General features: G+C 37.8%; 1 protein-coding gene and 1 long non-coding RNA gene across 3 annotated transcripts; both read left to right on the top strand.

Moving 5' to 3' along the window:
* The first annotated feature begins 773 nt into the window (after positions 1-773).
* adprh.L (ADP-ribosylarginine hydrolase L homeolog) lies at positions 774-13,396 on the top strand. 2 transcript variants are annotated; one of them, XM_041577238.1, is made up of 5 exons: positions 774-926; positions 4,441-4,798; positions 6,232-6,592; positions 10,785-12,091; positions 12,593-13,396. In XM_041577238.1, exons 1-4 carry the CDS (start codon positions 870-872, stop codon positions 11,170-11,172), a joined length of 1,164 nt encoding a protein of 387 aa, XP_041433172.1. In that variant the 5' UTR covers positions 774-869; the 3' UTR covers positions 11,173-12,091; positions 12,593-13,396. The 2 variants fall into 2 exon arrangements, with proteins under 2 accessions (XP_041433172.1, XP_041433171.1); XM_041577237.1 differs by lacking the exon at positions 12,593-13,396 and having other exon boundaries at positions 800-965; positions 10,785-12,054.
* Positions 13,397-21,127: 7,731 nt separating this feature from the next.
* Positions 21,128-24,886, top strand: LOC121398267. Its single transcript, XR_005964215.1, has 3 exons — positions 21,128-21,296; positions 21,648-21,987; positions 24,328-24,886. It is a non-coding gene; the product is annotated as an uncharacterized LOC121398267 (long non-coding RNA).
* Positions 24,887-24,909: the final 23 nt, after the last annotated feature.

Below are 24,909 nucleotides of genomic sequence, written 5' to 3' on the forward strand. Positions count from 1 at the left end.
ATACTGTCTAACTGTAACAGGAAGAAGTGTGGAAGCAAAAGACACAACTCTGTCTGTTAATTGGCTCATGTGACCTAACATGTATGGTTTGTTGGTATGTTTGTGAGTACAGTGAATCCTACGATCCCAGGGGGCGGCCCTTATTTTTTAAAATGGCAATTTTCTATTTATGATTACCCAATGACACATACTACTAGAAAAGTATATTATTATGAAAATGGTTTATTTACATGAAGCAGGGTTTTACATATGAGCTGTTTTATGCAATATCTTTTTATAGAGACCTACATTGTTTGGGGGGTATAGTTTTCCTTTAATAGTAAAAACCCATGTCTCACTGAGACACATTCAGTTACATTGAGAAGGAAAAACAGCAGCCTGCCAGAAAGCATTTCTCTCCTAAAGTGCAGGCACAAGTCACATGACCAGGGGCAGCTGTGAAATTGACAATATGTCTAGCCCCATGTCAGATTTCAAAATTGAATATAAAAAAATCTGTTTGCTCTTTTGAGAAATGGATTTCAGTGCAGAATTCTGCTGGAGCAGCACTACTAACTGATTCATTTTGAAAAAAAAAAAAAAATTCCCATGACAGTATCCCTTTAAGAAGATTATCCTGAAAAAATATACGTATATAGTTTTTCTATACCAAGAGTGCCCAACTTCCCACCAGTAAATGGTACTATACAGAAAGCGCCCCAAATTCTCAAAAAGGCTGTCACTGACTGCAAATGAAACATGACATTCTGCTGGCAGTGAGAAGGTTAAACCAGTAACACCATCCCCAGAGCTGCTGCCAGTCAGAGGCGGTGCTGCACTGAGTGTAGGAAAAGCAGAATAAAAGGAGCAGGTTATTTCCCTATTCCTGCATGACTCGCCTATTCACCTCCACACTAAGGAGTTGGTGCCTGCTGCTGCTACCCCCGGTGAGCAAAGGTTTGGGGCTCTGCGCTTGGAGGACTGGGGTGTGTGAAGGTCGTTATACAATTATACAGACTTGTCTCTTTTTCAAAGACGACCCCATTGGGACTAATTTCGTAGAGATACAAATTGGGTTTGTCCTAAATAACTTCTATTTTACAGAAGCCCTTGGCCATTCCAGGGGTTTTTTTGTAACTTCGTTAGACGGTGGTGTTGTCTCCGGGACATGACAGGTTAAAAACAGCCTAGAGTAGAGGCGTGAGACGCGGAAGTCTGTACCAGGAAGTAACTGCGCTCGCCTACTGGGCTTTCGGCTGTAGTTTCATTTTAGTGGGGCTGCTCCATAATAGGGAAGGTGTCGGGAGGGCCGAGCTGGGAAACTTTTTGATGTGCATTATAACTTTTGAATAAATTTGCGGGTGGGGGGAGATTAAAGCTGCACCAACAGACGTGTACTTTGCGCTTTATATTTTGGTTGAAGTGACTGAATTAATTAGGTGATATTACATTTATGAACTGCAGCCCTGTCTAACATATATAATACGTACTTTATGTACAGTCTCCATTTCCTATAAGTATAGGCCAATGCTACGTGATTTCAAGTATAAATTCAGCCTGTCATTATCACACAGAAATGACTGTAGGTATCACTGGAAGGAATGCAAGTTTTTAGGCCTCCCCCATCCAAAAATAGCTGAATCTAGAGTTGCCAGGTTGGCTGTTTTGCAGCCAAACTGGGCTACTAATTTAAAGCCCAGGCAGGTTTTGAAAGTACAAACTAGCCAAGGTATGGATTTGGGCTACTTTTTGGGCCTTTGGTTGGTTTGTACCAAGCCTGTGTCTCCCAATGCATGTTGGGTAATGTAGTTTTTGTTTCACAATTTGCCAACTGTAAAGTTTAATGTAAGACTACAATGCCCAGCATGCAATGGGACTTGTGTAGAAGTCGAGAGTTTCCAGACTTTGGGCTCTGTACCTTAGTCTCCTGCTCCTCTTAAGCTCTCCCGTCTGTTTCTTCAATTTCAGACAATTTTGGGGCAAATATGTGCTGGCCACCAAAATGTCTAGAGGTTGAGCTGTTTTACCAATATTTATTGAAATTGTATATGTATTAGGGCACTATGGGGCACCAATACCTCCTGCCCCCCCCCCTCTGTAGTTAGTTGAAATTTGAAGAAGATGTATTTTCACATATATTCATTTATTTTTTAGACTTTTTTCACCTCACGCTTCACATGCTATTGGCTAGTTTTGTAGCTGGTTTTCAAATTAGACTTTCACGGAGCTGCCATGTGTTTCCTGCTCCAAAATATCCCTTGTGCCAATTTAAAAGACAAGATGGGGTTATTAAAGGGAGCACTGAGCTGCTATTTTACTTAAAGTACTTGTGATCCTTTCTGCTGCCCAGATCCTTGGGCACAGGGTCCGACTGAGGAGATCCAGGGCACTCTGGTGCTGCCACCTCAGAAGCCGTCAATCCCCCTTAGGGGCCCCAGTCTTGAGCTTCTCCAAAGGCCGCCACCCTTCTCTGCAGGAAAACTGGAAATCCCGTCTGAGGGCTGGGGCCCAACAGGATTTTTACGTGTGTCCTGCCACCCAGTCCGACCCTGATTGGGCATGCACAGCATTACTATTATTATGTATTTATAATGCTTCAACGTATTTAAATTACATACAGAGATAAAACTAAATAACTAATACAGTAAAAATAGATAACCCTACCCAAAAGAGCTTAGAGCAAAATCAGGACATAGAAACTGAAAGGTGTAGTTTTTGCTCTATTGCATATGCAAACAACCTAGAGTGACAGAGAACTGCAAAGACTTTTCAAAGTAAAACTCCCAAACTTGGCTGCCCTTTTATTAGACACCAGTGGGATCTCCTGACTATAGTTGGCTACAACATGGCTACAACATGGAGCTGGTCACTGCTCCTGTATAACAAACAAGAAAAAATTGTGTTCACCACTAATTTTTAAAACCAAATTTTCCTTGTTTGTTATAGTTATACAGGAGCAATGACCAGCATGTTGTAGTCCCCACCCTTCCCAGCTATAGTCAGGTGATCCCACTGATATATATATATATATATATATATATATATATATATATATATATATATATATATATATATATATATATATATATATATATATATATATATATATATATATATATATATATATAATCTATCCAAACTGGTGCACTCCACAATAAATGGTTGAATGCCTTGGTGCTGGTAAAACTTACATGTATTCAATGAAACAAAAAAGACTGCACTCACAGGACTTATCATGAAAAAAAGCCACAAGGGCTGTGATTTTATTCCTCAACGTTTCAGCTAGCCGTCCTCAGGAGGTGAAAACATAACACAAAGTGAAGTCATTTTAAACATGTGGCGCCAAAATTGGTGTGTATGACGTCATCAATTTTGGCGCAACAATTTACATGTTTAAAATGACTTCACTTTGTGTTATGTTTTCACCTCCTGAGGACGGCTAGAGTTGGATAGCCGAAACGTTGAGGAATAAAATCACAGCCCTTGTGGCTTTTTTTCATGATAAGTCCTGTGAGTGCGGTCTTTTTTGTTTCATTATATATATATATATATATATATATATATATATATATATATATATATATATATATATATATATATATATATATATATATATATATATATATATATATATATATATATATATATATATATATATATTTAAGTGGACCTGTCACCCATACACAAAAAGCTGTATAATAAAAGTCCTTTTCAAATTAAACATGAAAGACAATTTCTATTTTTTATTCATAACTGTTGTAAGCTAATTTTTTATGAGAAATGTTATTTAATTTCTTTACTTATTTTCTGACAACTATTACACAGAGCTATTAATTGCCTAGTTGGAAAAACTCCCAGAATTTTATACCCGTGCCATATATCTAAGAGAACCATAGTCATTAAAATGTTCTTCTGTGTGTGCAGAAATTCCCTGTTCTGAGGAATGCAAAACCCTTTTTGCCATTAATCTTGTATCGCTCTGAAACACTAATTTCCACATTCCCAAGCAATATCTACTGAATGCCTTTTCCCAGCAGCTATTTGTCATTCGAGAGATTGGCACACAGCTGCTAGCAGTCTGCACATGAAGCAGTGACACACAGGCCTCTACCACTATATGTGCATTAAATTTTCACACTTGAAAAGGACATATTTTACTGTACATGAAAAGACTTATGGTCTATAGAATGATAGCCAGTTGTATACTGGGTATACAGTACTTCACAGTTTATGGTGGATCAGGGTTGGTTTGTAATGGAACTGAGCCACAATGATTCCAGGGAGATAGGGTGGGTTAAAATAGAATTACCAGAATTTAGAACATCCTGCTATTTGCATTGATATAGTGCTTGTCTTGCTCATACATATCTGACAAGAGAATAATTATGTCTGATTATATGGAGAGTGGTTGAATAATTGTTTTTATTTTCACTAATAACTGAACATTCTTTTTTGTTTCAGCTGATATTTACGGGTCTTTGCTGGAACTCCACCATTTGGACCAGTATGTGCTCAGGTCTAGTGGAAAACTATGTGGCTGCCATGGTTCTTAGTGCTGCAGGAGATGCCATCGGCTATAATCGTGGCAAATGGGAATTCAAAAGAAATGGACAGCAGATCCATAATGAGCTGGCCGAACTGGGTGGCATAGAGAATATTGATGTGAAGCAGTGGCTTGTTAGCGACGACACTATAATGCACATTGCCACTGCTGAGGCCTTGGTGGAGGCAGGCAAAAACACAGACCCAACTAAGCTCTATCCCTTGCTGGCAAAGAAATACAAAGAATGCATGGATGACATGGATGGCAGAGCTCCTGGTAATTATAATTTAAATATGTGTCATGTAATTTTGCAGAATTAATTATAAGGTAACATGACAATTTATAATTTTTTTTTATTTTTTATAAAACTGACGTTTCAGTGAGTCAGTTGACAAAAATTGCATCATTATAACAGATGATATCACTAAGCAACATTTATATTACCATTTAATTTACCAGACATTTCAGATATTTATGACTCTTGTTTATTATATAGGGGATAATGTATCCCCAGTTGGAAAATATATAAGAATTATAATATCTTCACATTTTATAGTGGGCCATGCTATTTATTGTAGTACACTTTCAGGGAGTCACGTGACACAAATTACATCACTAAGTGCTGATTATAACCAATTATATCACTAAATCCCTTTCATAAGAATATAATTTATAGGATATTCATGGTTCTTGTGATTATTTATGGCTGTGTCTGATTCGCAAAATTCGCAAAAATTATATCTTTTTGACTTGTTATAGGATTATAATATATATATATATATATATATATATATATATATATATATATATATATATATATATATATATATATATATATATATATATATATATATATATATATATATATATATATATATATATATATATATATATATATATATATATATATATATATATATATATATTATAATCCTATAACAAGTCAAAAAGATATAATTTTTGCGAATTTTATGCTGGTTTGCCCATGTAATTTGATTTGTTTTGGGGAATCCATCCAGAAAGTCAGGTATAGGTTCTCCCAGCATAGATCAGCTATCAACACTTTTAATAATATTATTCACACAGCTGTATGTAATGTATTGGGTCTTAGTGCTGATACAGGTTATTCAACATATCTCCCCCGATATGGGGTGGAGATAGGGAATTAGCTCTAAAAAAATGTAGAAATACAGTGGATACATAGATTAAACCTAATAAGTTAAATGGGGTTAAATAGAGATTTTAACTCACACTTGTATTAGAGTAAGGAGTGAGTTTTTTTTCCATCAGGTTGTAATTTGTAGTGATTGTTTTATGCATCAGTATTGCATTGAAATATCTCTTTTGAGATATATATACACCTATGTTCTGGGTCTTCTGCAGTCTTTACTTATGAGAAAGTTTTGGTATGTTTTTAAGATATAAAATGAGTTTTGATCATTTAAGTACTGATGCGAGTGCCATAGCAACCTAGGATATATGAAAGTAAAGATGGTATCCCTGCTGAAGTGATATGATGATGGTTACATTGTGTACCTAGAAAGCTCCTAGAGTCCCTGTTCCTTCAGAAAACCCCCAGGTCCCAAGCATTCTAGATATTAGATCGTATACTTGTGCTAAGGGTGTCTCAGTAAAAATATGTATTCCATATCTGCTCTTTAGGTAGCCATTTTTGTCTAGTTCCATAACCTATTAAATTCTGCCTCTAGGCGATACTTGCATGAGCAGTGCTGATCAGCTCGACCCAAAAACTCCTGATGGATGGAAGATTCCATTTCAGAAATATGGTGGGGGCTGTGGTGCAGCTATGCGTGCCATGTGCATTGGACTGAGATTTCGTCATCCAGACCAGATGGACGACCTTATTCGAATAAGCATAGAGAGTGGCAGAATGACTCATCATCACCCGACTGGATATCTGGGATCATTGGCTGCTGCATTGTTTTCCTCTTATGCAATAAATCGTAAGCCACCCCACGAGTGGGGTAAAGCTTTGCTTGATGTCTTGCCCAAAGCCAAAGCTTATGTGGAGAAATCTGGCAGAGATGTACAGGATAATCTAAATTCTTGGTATGTTATGTGTCTCTCTGTCTTGCAAATAACATGGATATTAATATGTCAGCACAGCAGCTAACTATATGTTGCTGGAAAGATAATTACATGGTGCTGCCTAGGATTGACTTTAGCTTGCCATCCCCATCTTTGAGGTTTTTGAATTATTAAATACTTAGCTCTGTACTGTAGCTCTACATTTTAATAATATAAGCTGCTTTTTGGCAGTGTTTTGACTATGCAATACCAGTATCAATCATAATAAAAATCTGGCCTCCAGCTGAATATGTTTTCTGGTTGCCTGGTGTCTCTGAGACCTCCAGTCAGTCTTTCTAATTTGTAACTTATCTTGTAACTTGTAATTTAAACAAACAGAGAGGCTTCTACCTGCAGTCCATCAATCACATTGTACAGTTTATATTTGTTTATCCAGCACCATCAAACATTGGGACATGGGTTTTTACTGTATCTACCAGGGAGCTGTTATCTGGTTACCTACCCATTGCTCTGTTATTAGGCTGCTGGGGTGAAGAATGGAGGGTGGTAATATCACTCAAACTTGCAGTACAGCAGTAAAAGTGACTGAAGTTTATCAGAGCACAAGTCACATGACTGGGGGCATTATCATTGGTGTATGCTACAAACCACCTCGTATAAGTGTCGAGTATGAAGCCCAGCTACTCTTGCAGATACAAGCGGCTTCACAGCTGGGTCAAGTTGTTGCTATGGGTGACTTCAATTATCCAGACATTGACTGGGGTAATGGGGTTGCTAAGACAGAAAAAGCTAGTAGGTTTGTAAATATGCTGAATGACAACTTTTTATTCCAGCTCGTTCAAGAACCTACTAGGAATAACTCTCTTTTGGACCTTGTAATAATTAACAATACTGAACTCATCTCTAACATTTGTGTGGGGGAGCATTTAGGGATTAGTGATCATAACATGGTCTCCTTTGAGATTCTGTTGCAGAAGCAATTCTATAAGGGAGTAACTAAAACACTAAATTTCAGACGTGCAAACTTTGACAGTATAAGGGCATCTCTGCAACATATTAAGTGGGAAATGCTTTTCTCAGGGTTAAACACAGAACAAAAATGGGAAGTCTTTAAAATGCTGCTTAATAAATATACTTGTCAGTATATTCCACTTGTAAGCAAGGAACGTCGTTGCAAAGCAAAACCTTTTTTGGTTCAATAGAAGCGTTGGTGTTGAGGTGGGTAAGAAAAGATGTGCTTTTAAGGCTTTCAAGTTAGCTGGTACAGCCGAACATTTATAAGGTACAAGGAGGCCAATAAATCATGCAAAGAAGCTATAAGGCAAGCTAAAATTGCTATAGAAAAGGATATTGCAGCAAGCAGTAAAAAAAATCCAAAATTATTTTTTAAATATGTTAATAGTAAAAAAATGAAGCAGGAAGGGGTGGGACCCTTACTATCAGAGGGGGGTCAGCTGGTTGATGAAAACAAAATAAAAGCGCAGATTCTGAACTCATATTTTTCATCTGTCTACACAAATGAGGAATCAGTAAGTGAAGGTTTCCTTCTTAACAGTCCCAATTCTAGTAATACAACTAATGATGCATGGAAGAAATTCAAAAGAGACTAGAACATGTTAAGATTAACAAAGGTCCAGGGCCAGATGGTATTCATCCCAGGGTAATTAGCGAGCTTAGCTCTGTGATAGCCAAACCTCTTTACTTAATTTTTCAGGATTCATTGAGATCTGGCATAGTGCCGAGAGACTGGCAAATTGCTAATGTGGTGCCTCTATTCAAAAAAGGATCCCGTTCTCAGCCTCAAAACTATAGGCCAGTTAGTCTGACGTCAGTGGTAGGAAAGCTTTTCGAAGGGTTAATAAAGGATAAGATACTGGACTTCATAACAAATCATAATACTATGAGTTTGTGCCAGCATGGTTTTATGCGTAATAGATCTTGCCAGACTAACTTAATTTCTTTTTATGAGAATGTAAGTAGAGACCTCGATTCTGGGATGGCAGTGGATGTGATTTACTTAGATTTTGCTAAAGCATTTGATACAGTGCCACACAAAAGGTTACTGGTTAAATTAAGGAATGTTGGCCTGGAACATAGTATTTGTACCTGGATAGAGAACTGGCTAAAAGATAGACTACAAAGAGTGGTGGTAAATGGAACATTTTCTAATTGGACCAGTGTTGTTAGTGGAGTACTACAGGGCTCTGTACTAGGTCCCTTGCTTTTCAACTTGTTTATTAATGACCTGGAGGTGGGCATTGAAAGTACTGTTTCTATTTTTGCAGATGATACTAAATTGTGTAGAACTATAGGTTCCATGCAGGATGCTGCCACTTTGCAGAGTGATTTGTCTAAACTGGAAAACTGGGCAGAAAACTGGAAAATGAGGTTCAATGTTGATAAATGCAAGGTTATGCACTTTGGCAAAAATAATATAAATGCAAGTTATACACTAAATGGCAGTGTGTTGGGAGTTTCCTTAAATGAGAAGGATCTAGGGGTCTCTGTAGATAACACGTTGTCTAATTCTGGGCAGTGTCATTCTGTGGCTACTAAAGCAAATAAAGTTCTGTCTTGCATAAAAAAGGGCATTAACTCAAGGGATGAAAACATAATTATGCCTCTTTATAGGTCCCTGGTAAGGCCTCATCTGGAGTATGCAGTGCAGTTTTGGACTCCAGTCCTTAAGAGGGATATAAATGAGCTGGAGAGAGTGCAGAGACGTGCAACTAAATTGGTTAGAGGGACGGAAGACTTAAATCATGAGGGTAGACTGTCAAGGTTGGGGTTGTTTTCTCTGGAAAAAAGGCGTTTGCGTGGGGACATGATTACACTTTACAAGTACATTAGAGGACATTATAGACAAATAGCAGGGAACCTTTTTACCCATAAAGTGGATCACCGTACCAGAGGCCACCCCTTTAGACTAGAAGAAAAGAACTTTCATTTGAAGCAACGTAGGGGGTTCTTCACAGTCAGGACAGTGAGGTTGTGGAATGCACTGCCGGGTGATGATGTGATGGCTGATTCAGTTAATTCCTTTAAGAGTGGCTTGGATGATTTTTTGGACAGACATAATATCAAAGGCTATTGTGATACTAAGCTCTATAGTTAGTATGGGTATATAGAATTTAATTAAAAGTAGAGAGGGGTGTATGTATGGATGCTGGGTTTTCATTTGGAGGGGTTGAACTTGATGGACTTAGTCTTTTTTCAACCCAATTTAACTATGTAACTAACTATAACTATGTAACCTGGTAAACTGACAATATGTCTAGCCCCATGTCAGATTTCAAAATTAAATGTAAAAAAATCAGTTTGCTCTTTTGAAAACAGATTTCAGTGCAGAATTCTGCTGGAGCAGTACAATTAACTGAGGCATTTTGAAAAAAACATGTTTTCCCATGACAGTATTCCTTTAAAAAAGTGGCACTCAAAGCACCCAAAAGGGTTACTTTTGTAGGCTATTGTCTGAAAAAGTGCTTACATATTACCACATATTTGGACTGCTTAGAACATGGTGCATTTCTACATGGATAGAAAGCATTTCCTTTTCTGGTGTTCTTAGTCCTTCATGGCCAGCTGCCTATTTAAATTCCTGGGAAAAGTTTTATCAAGCACATTTTGCTTTAAAATTGTCCAGCAAAGTTATTGATGGATAGTTTCAAGCATACTTTAAATAACCAGATATCAGTTAGCTATGAATTGCTTTACATATTTAATTCAAATGTCTAAATTAATTTATGAATAAACTTCACAGCTGCAAATTTGCAACAATGAGTAATCAATTTCAACCAATCACTTTTGTTCTTTAGGTATTTTTATGTTGCACATATTTAATATATACATCCTGAAAGCGTTAAGCAGCTTTGGGCTGCAGAAATGAATCCTGGGGAGATGCCCTCTGAATGAATGTGTGTAATGTAAAAATATTCCCATTTGTCCAATCAAAGGTTAAAGACCTTATGATAGACTTCTTTATAGTGTGGTTTTTCGCCGACTGCTGATCTGTGGCTGTGGATGGATAGAAAGAGATTAAGAGCTTTGAAATGCCTTTGATTCAATATAGCATACTACCTGACTTTATAAATCATTGAAAACCCCTAGTGTCTGAGGACATGGCAAAACACTAGGCTGTGCTAACCAGCAGGTTGTACAACTAATATGAACTTTATCAGTTGGATACTCATGTTTTTTTTTTTGTATCCTCCAGGTCTTACTTTGAAAGCAGCTGGAAGTCGTACCTTTCTCTGAGAGGCATCTTAGATGGAATGTCACAACCAAAGTTTCCTGAGAATTATGGTGTGGAGGAAAGGGATTCATTTTACACTTCTCTTAGCTACAGTGGTTGGGGTGGCAGCAGTGGGCACGATGCCCCCATGATCGCATATGATGCCATTCTTGGTTCTGGGGACAGTTGGACTGAACTTTCCCACAGGGCTTTTTTCCATGGGGGAGACAGTGATTCTACTGCTGCCATTGCAGCATGCTGGTGGGGGGCAATGTATGGCTTTAAGGGTGTAAGTCAAGCCAACTACAAAAAGCTGGAATACAGAGGCAGACTAGAAAAACTGGGAAGAGGCTTATATGACCTCTCATAGAGGATGGCGTGATGGAAGGAGTATTCTAAAACAATATCGGTAATAGCACTGACACAGACAGCAGCTGCATAACCAATTCAAGTATTCCTACTGCTACCATCCTAAAATTATGCATTTGCATGTGGGGCCATAATAAAGGGCATACACTATAATTAAACCATAATTCCATTACCAGTATAATAATATGAATTACATAATGCATTTAAAAGCATATATCAAATAATTTACAATATTAGCCTGTGCGTGACCAATAGCTATACCCTTAGGATAAACAGTCCAAATAAAATAATTTACAAGTAAAGACAACTGCCGTAACCAAGCTAGTGAGGGAATCAGAAGCTCAATCAAGATGCTATAGAATGCTACACAATACACAAAAGGTACACAAAGAAGAGTTTCTCTTCTTTTATTGGGTTACATGCTGCAATAACTTAAAGCAGCAAGACTGGCCGGATTATGCATTTGCATGTGGGGCCATAATAGAGGGCATAAACCATGGATATAATTCCATTACCAGTATAATAATTATATGATTTAGATAATGCATTTAAAAGCATATATCAAATAATTTACAACATTAGCCTGTGCGTGACCTGTAGCTATACCCTTAGGATAAACAGTCCAAATAAAATAATTTACAAGTAAAGACAACTGCCGTAACCAAGCTGGTGAGGGAATCAGAAGCTCAATCAAGATACAATATAAAAGCTATAGAATGCTACACAATACAATTTTTCTCAGAAAGAAAAAAAAGGTACACAAAGAAGAGTTGCACCATCATAAAATTGATCATATTAAAGACTGCAGAAACATTCTACTTCAGAGGGCTGGGGATTGAGATCTTTTGAGGCACTTGGACATCAATACTTTGAAGGCTCTCTTCAGATACTCAAAATTCTCAGAAGAGAGCTACTCATAGGGGCAGATTCATTAAGGGTCGAATTTCGAAGTTAAAAATACTTCGAAATTCGACCCTCGAATTGAAATCCTTCGACTTCGAATATCGAAGTCGAAGGATTTAGCGCTAATCCTGCGATCGATCGATCGAAGGATTTTTCGTTCGATCGAACGATTAAATCCTTCGAATTGAACGATTCGAAGGATTTTAATCCAACGATCGAAGGAAAATCCTTCGATCAAAAAATCACAGGCAAGCCTATGGGGACCTTCCCCATAGGCTAACATTGACTTCGGTAGGTTTTACCTGCCGAAGTAGGGGGTCGAAGTTTTTTTTAAAGGGAAAGTACTTCGACTATCGAATGGTCGAATAGTCGAACGATTTTTCGTTCGATTTGTTCGATTTCGTTCGAATTCGAACGAATTTAACCAATTCGATGGTCGAAGTACCAAAAAAATACTTCGAAATTCGAATTTTTTTCATTCGAATCCTTCACTCGACCTTAGTGAATCGGCCCCATAGTGTCAAATGTATGGCTAACAAATATAGCAGGAACACTTGAATATAAACCCCCTAAAACACAAATAATAAATACAATTGGTACTATGTTTAATGCTGCAAACATTTCAGGACACAGGCTGTGATTACTTTGTGTATCAAACCAAACTACGGCAGCTTAAAGGCATTGGCAAATATAGAGATGGTAAATCGGTTTATATTAAACTTTCAAACCTCTATCTCTTGTGAACTTAGGATCTCACCTTGCACCTTACTATATGTGGAGTCCTGTGGGATTGATATTGTTTCTCTTCTTTATTGGGTTGCATGCGGCAATAACTTAGAGCAGCAAGACTGGCAGTATAGATGAAATTAAGAAGAATTATCATTTAAAGACACGCCTTTACTTACGGTACGTATAAGACAGTAGCTTCTTTTTCCTATTGCACACACTCCATATGACTAGTCTGAGGAGGTCTGGACTTTTAATGCTGATTCCATAGGTAGTATATATTTACATGAAAACAACTCATTTTCAAACCCCAAACCAATAGTGTTGCATTTATTTCAATTTAATTTTCTCTTCAATTCAAATGTCCAAACTGCCAGTGTGTCCACATCATCCTTTGTCTTTTAGTCATTCTGTTTTGCTATGCCTTCACTATGCACAAAATATATACCACATATGTACTATATATGTAATTGCAGTACCAGTGTAAAATATATATATAGAGTGGCAACTACTAAACAGGGTTGATAAACCAAAAAATGCAATGCTTTTATTTCTGTTGTGTATTTATTATACAAATAAAAATTATTTGTAAAGTACTGTAGTGTTTAAAGCATGCAAATACCCCAAAGGATCTTGCATGGGATAAAGCGTTTTATATGGAACATTCAGATAGGTTGAGAGTTACATGGGAATGTTGAAAAGAGTTGTGAATGTTGAATGCAACTGCCTTGATTGGTTAATACAGGTTCGAATTCCAGATTATTCTATGTCCCTGTCACTTCATATACCAATTTGCTAACAACTTCAGTAGCTGGCTAAAGTGAGGAGGAACATTTTAACTTTTTAACAAAACATGGGACAATTTCTCATAACATCTGGAGTATATGCCATCATTAAACCAACCATAGATCACAATATTTGCAAAGAAGGGATGTCCAGACGCTGAAAGCTGAACAAAAATCAGCACAGCCTATGCTAAACGCAAAAAAGCCCTGTCAGCAATGTACTTCCAGACGTGGCCCTTAAACTCCTCCATAGGTCTTATGTTTTGCCTGAGATAGCACATACAATAGGCATAATAAACTCTCCTAACTGTACAAAATGTAATCACCCCGATGGCACCCTGGAACGTGCTCTCTGGACATGTCCTAGTCTAAATGCCTTATTGGACGAAAGTCTATCACAGATGGTTAATGTCTGTGAAATCCATGTGACCCAAACAAACCTGCAAATAGTATTAGGGTTATATCCCAAACCCACAGAGTACCATTAAAGGCTACATTAGACTAGCAGAAACTCTTGTTCTTAAAGCAATCAAAATAACACTGGAATGCTGGACTATCACACAACCACCCTCAAAACAACTATGGTAATGGAAATTACTATACACAATGCAATTACAATGGATATTGGCATTACAAGACAAGGAATCCAAAGGTTCTCTATGATATTTGGAGCAAATATATAAACATGCTAGAATGCCAAAAATACCACAAACTATTGGCTCCCTTTAGGTATACCAAATGTGGGCGGAAGTCTCTCTTTTGAAGTAATTCACCCCACAACCAATGGACTATGTGTGAAGGCAACATGTCTGCCTCCTCCACTAAACAGAATAAAGTATTATGACATGAACAAACGTGCAGTCTGTGATAGTATTATTATTACTAGGGATGTACAGAATCCAGGATTCTGTTTAGGCAGGATTCGGCCTTTTTCAGCAGGATTCAGATCCGGCCCAATTCTTGTGCCAAACAGAATCCAAATCCTAATTTACATATGCAGGGGCAGATGGGAAATTACATAACTTTTTGTCACAAACTTTTTTTCATTTTTTCTCTTCCTGTCCCTAATTTGCATATGTAAGATTAGGATTCACGTCAGTATTCGGACAAATCTTTCATGAAGAATTCAGGGATTCAGCCATATCCAAAATAGTGAATTAGGTGCCTCCCTAATTATTTTACTACTCTCTCCTTCTCCTCTTCCCTACACTACTCTCTCTTTCCTTTCTTTTTCTCTTTCTTTCTCCTTTGTTCAAACTATTTCACTTAATATGGTTTGCTTTTTGTAAACACGGCAGGTTGTTACATTTATTGTCTCAATCCTGATTATGATTATGAAGATTATGTGACATCGACAGGACCACTGCAGTACCAATATGTCAGATGTCTTGTTTAAATGAACTTTCAAACAAAGGGATTGGTCACGCATTCTATTCTGGACCACTAGTTGACACATGAAAACAAGAAACCATCCAACTTTATCCGAATATATTGTGCTCTTGCATGACGAGCAATGGTCCCATTTATTGTAGCTGTGCCTAATGACTCCCAGGCCATGGAGTGGGGGCTGGGGCAGGGCATTGCAGGAAGCCTTTGCAGAAAGGCTGCAGGTTGGATATCCTTGCTATATATATATTAGAAATAAATAGCATTTCCTATGTGCTTTTAGCAATATATTTTCAAAAATAAAAGACATGTTGAGGCTAAGAGCCCAGGGCTAATATCTGCTCTGCACTATATCTTTTAGAGGAACTGAGATTTGTGGGTATTTGAGGTATTTCTTCTGTAAAATATATATATATATATATATATATATATATATATATATATATATATATATATATATATAGTCAAATACAAGAGTCCTCTGCACTCAACCCATTATCAATATATTTAAGACAGCGACATTTTGTGCATACTGCTACTAAAAAATGCCTTACCCTTTAAACAAAACAGGGATTGTTTGTCCATATATTGCAATATATTTAAGCTGGCCAACTACGTCAAAGTCATCCCATATCTGGCCAGTCCTATGCTCAATTTTATCTGATTCATTAAGAATTCTATTGCTTCATTATACATTTTACAAAGGGACTAGGTATTACCTGCAACTTAACTTGCTGCTTTCAAAGTAAACCTCCATACTTGGCTGCCCTTTTATTAGACACCAGTGGGATCACCTGACTATAGCTGGGAAGGGTGGGAGCTACAACATGGAGCTGGTCACTGCTCCTGTATAAACTATAACAAACAAGGGAAAGTTGTGCTCACCACTATTTTTTAAAAAACATTAGGCGGGGGTGCAATGAGGCTGTGACCACAAAATACATATAGTCAAATACAAGAGTCCTCTGCACTCAACCCATTATCAATATATTTAAGACAGCGACATTTTGTGCATACTGCTACTAAAAAATGCCTTACCCTTTAAACAAAACAGGGATTGTTTGTCCATATATTGCAATATATTTAAGCTGGCCAACTACGTCAAAGTCATCCCATATCTGGCCAGTCCTATGCTCAATTTTATCTGATTCATTAAGAATTCTATTGCTTCATTATACATTTTACAAAGGGACTAGGTATTACCTGCAACTTAACTTGCTGCTTTCAAAGTAAACCTCCATACTTGGCTGCCCTTTTATTAGACACCAGTGGGATCACCTGACTATAGCTGGGAAGGGTGGGAGCTACAACATGGAGCTGGTCACTGCTCCTGTATAAACTATAACAAACAAGGGAAAGTTGTGCTCACCACTATTTTTTAAAAAACATTAGGCGGGGGTGCAATGAGGCTGTGACCACAAAATACATATAGTCAAATACAAGAGTCCTCTGCACTCAACCCATTATCAATATATTTAAGACAGCGACATTTTGTGCATACTGCTACTAAAAAATGCCTTACCCTTTAAACAAAACAGGGATTGTTTGTCCATATATTGCAATATATTTAAGCTGGCCAACTACGTCAAAGTCATCCCATATCTGGCCAGTCCTATGCTCAATTTTATCTGATTCATTAAGAATTCTATTGCTTCATTATACATTTTACAAAGGGACTAGGTATTACCTGCAACTTAACTTGCTGCTTTCAAAGTAAACCTCCATACTTGGCTGCCCTTTTATTAGACACCAGTGGGATCACCTGACTATAGCTGGGAAGGGTGGGAGCTACAACATGGAGCTGGTCACTGCTCCTGTATAAACTATAACAAACAAGGGAAAGTTGTGCTCACCACTATTTTTTAAAAAACATTAGGCGGGGGTGCAATGAGGCTGTGACCACAAAATACATATAGTCAAATACAAGAGTCCTCTGCACTCAACCCATTATCAATATATTTAAGACAGCGACATTTTGTGCATACTGCTACTAAAAAATGCCTTACCCTTTAAACAAAACAGGGATTGTTTGTCCATATATTGCAATATATTTAAGCTGGCCAACTACGTCAAAGTCATCCCATATCTGGCCAGTCCTATGCTCAATTTTATCTGATTCATTAAGAATTCTATTGCTTCATTATACATTTTACAAAGGGACTAGGTATTACCTGCAACTTAACTTGCTGCTTTCAAAGTAAACCTCCATACTTGGCTGCCCTTTTATTAGACACCAGTGGGATCACCTGACTATAGCTGGGAAGGGTGGGAGCTACAACATGGAGCTGGTCACTGCTCCTGTATAAACTATAACAAACAAGGGAAAGTTGTGCTCACCACTATTTTTTAAAAAACATTAGGCGGGGGTGCAATGAGGCTGTGACCACAAAATACATATAGTCAAATACAAGAGTCCTCTGCACTCAACCCATTATCAATATATTTAAGACAGCGACATTTTGTGCATACTGCTACTAAAAAATGCCTTACCCTTTAAACAAAACAGGGATTGTTTGTCCATATATTGCAATATATTTAAGCTGGCCAACTACGTCAAAGTCATCCCATATCTGGCCAGTCCTATGCTCAATTTTATCTGATTCATTAAGAATTCTATTGCTTCATTATACATTTTACAAAGGGACTAGGTATTACCTGCAACTTAACTTGCTGCTTTCAAAGTAAACCTCCATACTTGGCTGCCCTTTTACTTGCACCCCCGCCTAATGTTTTTTAAAAAATAGTGGTGAGCACAACTTTCCCTTGTTTGTTATAGTTTATACAGGAGCAGTGACCAGCTCCATGTTGTAGCTCCCACCCTTCCCAGCTATAGTCAGGTGATCCCACTGGTGTCTAATAAAAGGGCAGCCAAGTATGGAGGTTTACTTTGAAAGCAGCAAGTTAAGTTGCAGGTAATACCTAGTCCCTTTGTAAAATGTATAATGAAGCAATAGAATTCTTAATGAAAGTTTTTTAAAAAATAGTGGTGAGCACAACTTTCCCTTGTTTGTTATATATATATATATATATATATATACATGTAGAAGGGCTGTGGCACACACTTACTGAAGCAAAAACCCAGGTGCTAGTCAGAAAAAAACCAAAAAATAAAACTTATCAAAATAAAACTTATTTTATTGGATCGACGTTTCGGTCCACACACGGACCTTTATCAAGATATATATATATAAAACAATAATACAGGTGATACTCGCACTCCTTCACAATTTTCTGTTTTCCGGGTGCTTGGCCAAATAATATGTAGATGATTATGAAGAGGAACAGCACTCCGTTTTCCAAAAAGCAATAATTTATTGTAGTGTCACAGTGTCTCCAACGTTTCGGCCCGCTTTGTGGCCTTTATCAAGGATATATATATGAATAGAAATCTTATAAATAAGCAGTTTTTATATGGCAACAAGAGCATTTTTCCCATTAAAGGGGTGGTTCACCTTTAAGTTAACTTTTGGTATGTTATAAAATGTCTCATTCTAAGCAACTTTTCAATTGGTCTTCATTATTTATTTTCTATAGTTTTTAAATTATTTGCCTTTGTCTTCTGACTCTTTCCAGCTTTCAAATGGGGGTCACAGACCCCATCTAGAAACAAATGCTCTGTAAGGCTACAAATGTATTGTTATTGCTCATCTTTCTATTCGGACCTTCTCCTATTCATATTCCAGTCTCTTATTCAAATCAATGCACGGTTATTACATTAATATGGGCCCTAGCAACGAGAGCTGCTGAATAAAAAGCTAAATAACTCAAAAACTACAAATAATAAAAAACGAAACCCCTTGCAAATTGTCTCAGAATATCACTCTCTCCTAAAGCCTGGTAAATGTGGTAGTAAAATGTTGAATTTGTGCTGTAATTTTTGTTGATTTGATATACACATGCTTACCACACATGATTATATTTGAGAAGTGAGATTTACTGTTTTATTAATTAATAGTAATAATCTTTAATGTGATCCCTAGCAGCAGCTCATTGTACTTCTGCCTGGTGGAGGTGGGGCTGTAGGGAAAGGAAGTGTCACTTCCCAAAACCCAGAACAAATGCCAATGTTCTGGCCACGGCTCACACTTCTGCCTATAACAGACGCTTTTTGCTTTGGGAGGAGCCCTCCTCTACGCGGATGCTGCCATATCTTAAAGTGAGAGAACCAAGGCAAGAGTTCTGGGCAGACAAGGGAACCGTAATGTGTGACAGAAAGAACGGGGGAAAGAGTAGCGTAGTCGTGGGACAGTCAATACCAATCAGTATTGCAGTACAAAGTCAGTATCTGGAAAAATGATCAGTAACAGGCTGAGGTCAGTACAGGCAGTGACTTGAAACACACCCAGGAACTATCAGAAATATACCTATTTTGGGCAATGGGAAATAGGCACCTTTTAATATGTGAATTTTCACATCAAGCGCAATGACGTCATGACTGCACCGAAAGAAAAGACGCACGCAGGCAAACATACGTGGCAAAACCGATTGAGAGTACACCAACCCTGTACAGAAGACGGCTGTTGGCAGCCCTGCCGTCTCATGAGTAATATTATAGGAAGTAGAAAGGCATAAAAAAGAGAAGTCTGCTTGCCTAGTTCTGTCGGACTCTTCCTTCTGTCCCAGACATTGAGGAATAGGTACCTGCTACTGCCAGTGAGCAAGGGTATGGGACTCACTACAAGGGTTTGTGAAAGTTGTTATACAGACTTCTTTTTATTTCCAAGTGTGTGTATTGCAACATTAATTTCCAGATACATGGTTAATACAGATAGAGATGGGTTTTGTCCTGTTTAGCATTATACAACAGTATTATTTAGTAAGTCCTTGGCTCTTCCCTGGAACTTTAAACATCAGGCAAATTTGCACCTTGACAGTAAGCCATAGCAACCAATCAATGATTAGATCTCTTTAAACATGCTGCAGTTGAAAAAAAAAAAATATCTGATTGGTTGTCATTTTTCAGGTGCAAATTTGCTCAGTGTTTATAAATGACCTTTCTGAATTCTGTACCAGGAAGTGATTGAGCTCTGCTATTGGGCCTTCAGTTGTCCTTTTACTTTAGGTGGCTGAGGCATATGGAAGGTGTTGTTGGATTGGGGAATTTGGAGATTTTTTCATGTGCCGAGTAATTCTGTTTAGGCACAAGCTTTTTGTGAGTAAATATGTACAAATGCCAAACTGTACCTACATTGTTTATCTGCCTGTAAACGTTTCACATGTAAGTGTTTCATAATTTTTTTATAGATACTATATGTACAGTCTATTAGTTACTGGGAGGTGCCTAACATGTTGGAACCTGTGTTTTCTAATCTTATAAAAATGGGACATATTTAATTTCTTAAAATCACCCTCATCATAGTCATAAATGATATAGGGTACCTGATTCAGTCTGACATAAAGAAAGGACTAAAGGTATGGGACCTGTTGTCCAGAATGCTCTGGACCTGGTGTTTTCTGGATAAGGGATCTCTCCATGATATGGATCTCAATACATTAAGGGGACCCTTTACTAACAATTTCAATTTATTCCACGAATCTCTAATAATTTTTAGTTTTCCATTTTTTTTAAAAAAGCTCTAAAAACTTTTTAAAGTGTAAAAAACACAAAACCCACTAATACAAAACTGTGCCAGGTAAAAGTTGTCAAAGTCCTATAGCAGTCTTTTTAAACCAATTCGAACTTCGGTTTTTGGACTTTTTCCGCAAGGAATTCTCGCTAGGAACTCAAATTTATGATGGAAATTCATATTTTTATGGCGCTTTGTTCAGTGTAATTTTCCGTTCATACTTTTTATCTTTCAATAAAAAAGTTTGACACAGTTTGAGTGCACCACCCACATATGCAGTGATTTGCAACTCAACAATAGTGGTGTGCCAGGTAATTAGATTCGCAATTTACAACAAAAATTCAAATGAGAAAAGAAAATCCATTCTGGCACCTCCCAACTCAATGATTCCTAAATACTTATTGAGAAAGCAGAATTTACTACTGTAAAATGTAAAGGACAAGTATACCTTAAAAACAAGTGAATGTAAAATTGATGAGGGTGCTAATCTGGGCACTTTTGCATTGTACAGTCATAATTTATTTATTTTTAATTCCAAGCTATCAGAGGATACATGTACTGTTAACCTGAATTCATTTTGTTACAACAGCACCACCTGCTTGTCATTTTCTGACCAGTCTGACCAGCAAGTAGTCAAGGAACTTGTCAGGAAAAAGAAAGAGGCTGCTGATGTTCTTCTGCTTAGGAAAGATTTGAGAAAGGTTTCTATTTTCAGTCAAGTTGCAAGGCTTGATCTCCTGCACCACTGCTTCTTTTTGGTGTGTATACACTGATTTTTAAATTACTTAAACTACTTAAAGTAGCTGTATTGTGATGTGCTGCCAGTACCTGGGGACAGTTTCAGAAATTCACAAACTCTCTATAGGCATTGATATTACCAGTGCTACAATATCTATAATATATCATGCTAAATATGTCTAATATATCATACCTGTACATAGAGTAGGGCCATAAAAACATAGTGCAAGGCCACTTCCAGCCTGTGTATTTTAGTTTGCCAAATCTAACAAGAGAGAGAATAATTATGGGTGATTATATGGCGAGTGGCAGTGGCAATTGTTTTATATTTTCAGTAATAACTCAACATTCTTCTTTTATTGATTCAGCAGATATTTACAGGTTTTGTTTTGGAAACCCCTCCTTTGGACCAGTATGTGCTCAGGTCTGATGGATAACTATGTGGCCACCACAGTCCTTACTGCTGAAGGAGCCCTTGGCTATAATCGTGGCAAGTGAGAATTCAGCAGAAATGGACAGGAGATCCACAAGGAGTTGGCCAAATTGGGTGGCATAGAAAACATTGATGTGAAGCATTGGCTTTTGAGTGATGAAACTATAATGCACATTGCCTTGGTGGAGGCAGGCAAAAACACAGACTCAGCTCAGCTCTATCCCGTGTTAGCAAAAAATACAAAGAATGCATGAATGACATGGATTTCAGAGCTCCTGGTAATTATATTCATATTTTTCCAATAATTGTATGCAGGGCAGGATAATAAGAATATGGTACAGATGTGGGCACTGGCAACTTTGCTATAACCAGATGAATTGCACTGGCTATAGCAATACTGCAGATTGGGGCATTTTTTCTGTATGACAACTGTATAAACACAACCATCATGACATGTAACATTTATAGATTCCTCAGCATTAATATCCTTTGGTGTTAGTTCCCACCAGACAATGACTCCACACACTAAGCTCACGACTACACAGCAACATATTTATATACAATGGTTCTGAAGCAGAATAACACATTATTACCAGTGCAGAATAAAGCTGGTCATAGACGGAAAGATCCGATTGTACAAATCGAGGGTTTGTAAGATTTTCGGACCGTGTGTGGAGAGTCCCAACATTTTTCGTTCTGCAGAGATCGGTCGTTTGGTCGATCGGCCAGGTAAAAGATTTCTGTCGGCTGCGGATAATATCTCTGCATGTATTGCCGATCGGACGATTTTCAGAGGGAGACTGTCACTAGCTTTGTCGGACATAACTTTCGTACGATTGCTGTCAGGGGCAGAACATCGGCTGATCTGTTCTTTTTTTGATGTGAATGGTTAATGGCCGGTCGGGAGACGGGGAAGTTCTATCGTTCGAGGATTCGAACAATCGGATGTTTGCATCTATGGCCAGTTTAAGAGCACATGGGGCACTTTGGTGCCAGGTTATTGTGGTATTTAAAAAACGGGTGCTCAAAGAACCCAAAAAGGGCTTTGCTTCTGTAGGCTATTGTCTGAAAAAGTGCTTTCAGATGAGAAAATATTTGGGCTGCTAAGAACATGATGGTGCACCATGTAACACTGCATTCTTTTTACATGGACAGAAAAGCATTTCCATTTTTTTGAGTTATTAGTCCTTGGTGGCTAGCTGCCTATTTAAAGTCCTGGGAAATTTTTATCAAGCAACTTTGTTTTAAAAATAGTCCAGTGAAATTATTGATGGATAGTTCCAAGTGTGCTTTAACCCTTACTAGTTTGTAGAAATATGATGCAAGTTGCAAGGTTGAATTATTGCAGATTTTAAATAACCAGATCAGTTAGCTATGACTTCCTTTACATATTTAGTTCAAATGTCTAATTGTCTTAATGAATAAATAACTTCACAACTGCAAATGTGCAAAAATGCAGTAAACTATATGAGCTTTTGTTCTAGGTCAGGCATGTCCAAAGTCAGGCCCGGGGGCCAATTGCGGCCCATTTTCACTTTACCAAATCTGGCTCACATTGCAAAAAGTTTGGACACCCCTGTTCTAGGTGTTTTAAGGTTCAAGACCTTATTATAGAAGTCTTTCACCAACTGATGAACTACACCTTTCCTAAGGCTGTGGATTGATAGAAGGAGATGAAGAGCTATGAAATGCCTTTGATTCAGTATAGTATAATACAGGGGTGTCCAAACTTTTTGCAATGAGGGCCAGATTTGGTAAGGTGAAAATGTGTGGGGGCCGACAATTCAGCCCTACACACATTCCGCGGTAGCTAGCCTGTGATCAGGATCATTCACTCCTGGAGATGGACACGTACACAGCATTTAAGAAGTGGAGAAGTGGAGTCTGTTTGGATTTATTGTCTGCGCCTCGTTTAAACAAGAAATCCCATAGTCGTAGCCATAATATTTGGGCACATGATTAGTGAAATGATCTGCCACTTGGTCTATACTTCTGCCTGTGTGCTGAAGGTAATAGACACGTACAGACACGTAGTGACGCACCGCTCTCGCATATGCCTTAAATTTGCAGTACTGGCACGTCAGTACGTCTATTGCACCTTCAGCCCTAAAGAAGTATGCGAGAGTGGCGCATCACTACATGCCAGTACGTGTTTATTGCTAACACCTTCAGCACACAGGCAGCAGTTAGGGTTGCCACCTGGCCGGTAAAAATGATGCTTGATGCCAATGTTATTAATAGGAAAAAATGGCAAGAATATAGGAAGGCCTGTATTTTTTTCTAGAAAAGGTGGCAACCCTAGCAGCAGTATAGACCAAATGGCAAATCTTTTCACTAATGTGCCTAAATATTACTGCTACGGCTACACAATTCCTGATTGCACTGTGCTGGGGGGCCACAATGTTATTAATTTCATGATGGAGGCTGAGGGCCGGTGTAAATTTGAAAATGGGCCGCAATTAGCCCCCGGGCCTGACTTTGGACATGCCTGGTATAATACTTATTATTGTTATTATTAAAAAAACCTAGTGTCTGAGGCAATAAAAAAGTAATCAAAACACTAGACTGTGCTGACCATATATCAGTTGGATACTCAAGATTCTTTTTGTGTCTTCCAGGTCTTACTTTAAAAGCAGCTGTTCTGGGGACAGTTGGACTGAACTTTCCCACAGGGCTTTTTTTCATGGAGGAGACAGTGATTCTACTGCTGCCATTGCAGCATGCTGGTGGGGAGCGATGTATGGCTTTAAGGGTGTAAGTCAAGCCAACTACAAAAAAATGGAATACAGAGACAGACTGGAAAAACTAGGAAGAGGCTTATATCACCTCTCATAGAGGATGATGTGAGGGAAGGGGAATTCTAAAATGATATAGGTAGTAGCACTGACACAGACAGCAGCTGCATACCATATCCATACCACACATACAAAATGTGAGACCATGAAAAAAGGGCATAAACATAAAAATAATTCCATTACCAGTGTAGAGGATATGATTTTTGTAGTGCATTTATAGCTAAAATCATGAATCGTGAAAATTCTACAGATTACACATTTTTAGAAAATATTTAGCTGAGAGACCTGTAAAATGCTATTGAAATGAATAAAACTAAAGCTTAATTAAAATGCATTTAATGCAAATAAACATGGGACCACAGATCGATCGCTTCATAAGAAAGACATGCTGAAGGAACACTGATG

Source organism: Xenopus laevis, chromosome 9_10L (assembly GCF_017654675.1).
Source record: "Xenopus laevis strain J_2021 chromosome 9_10L, Xenopus_laevis_v10.1, whole genome shotgun sequence".
Classification (NCBI taxonomy): Eukaryota; Metazoa; Chordata; class Amphibia; order Anura; family Pipidae; genus Xenopus; species Xenopus laevis.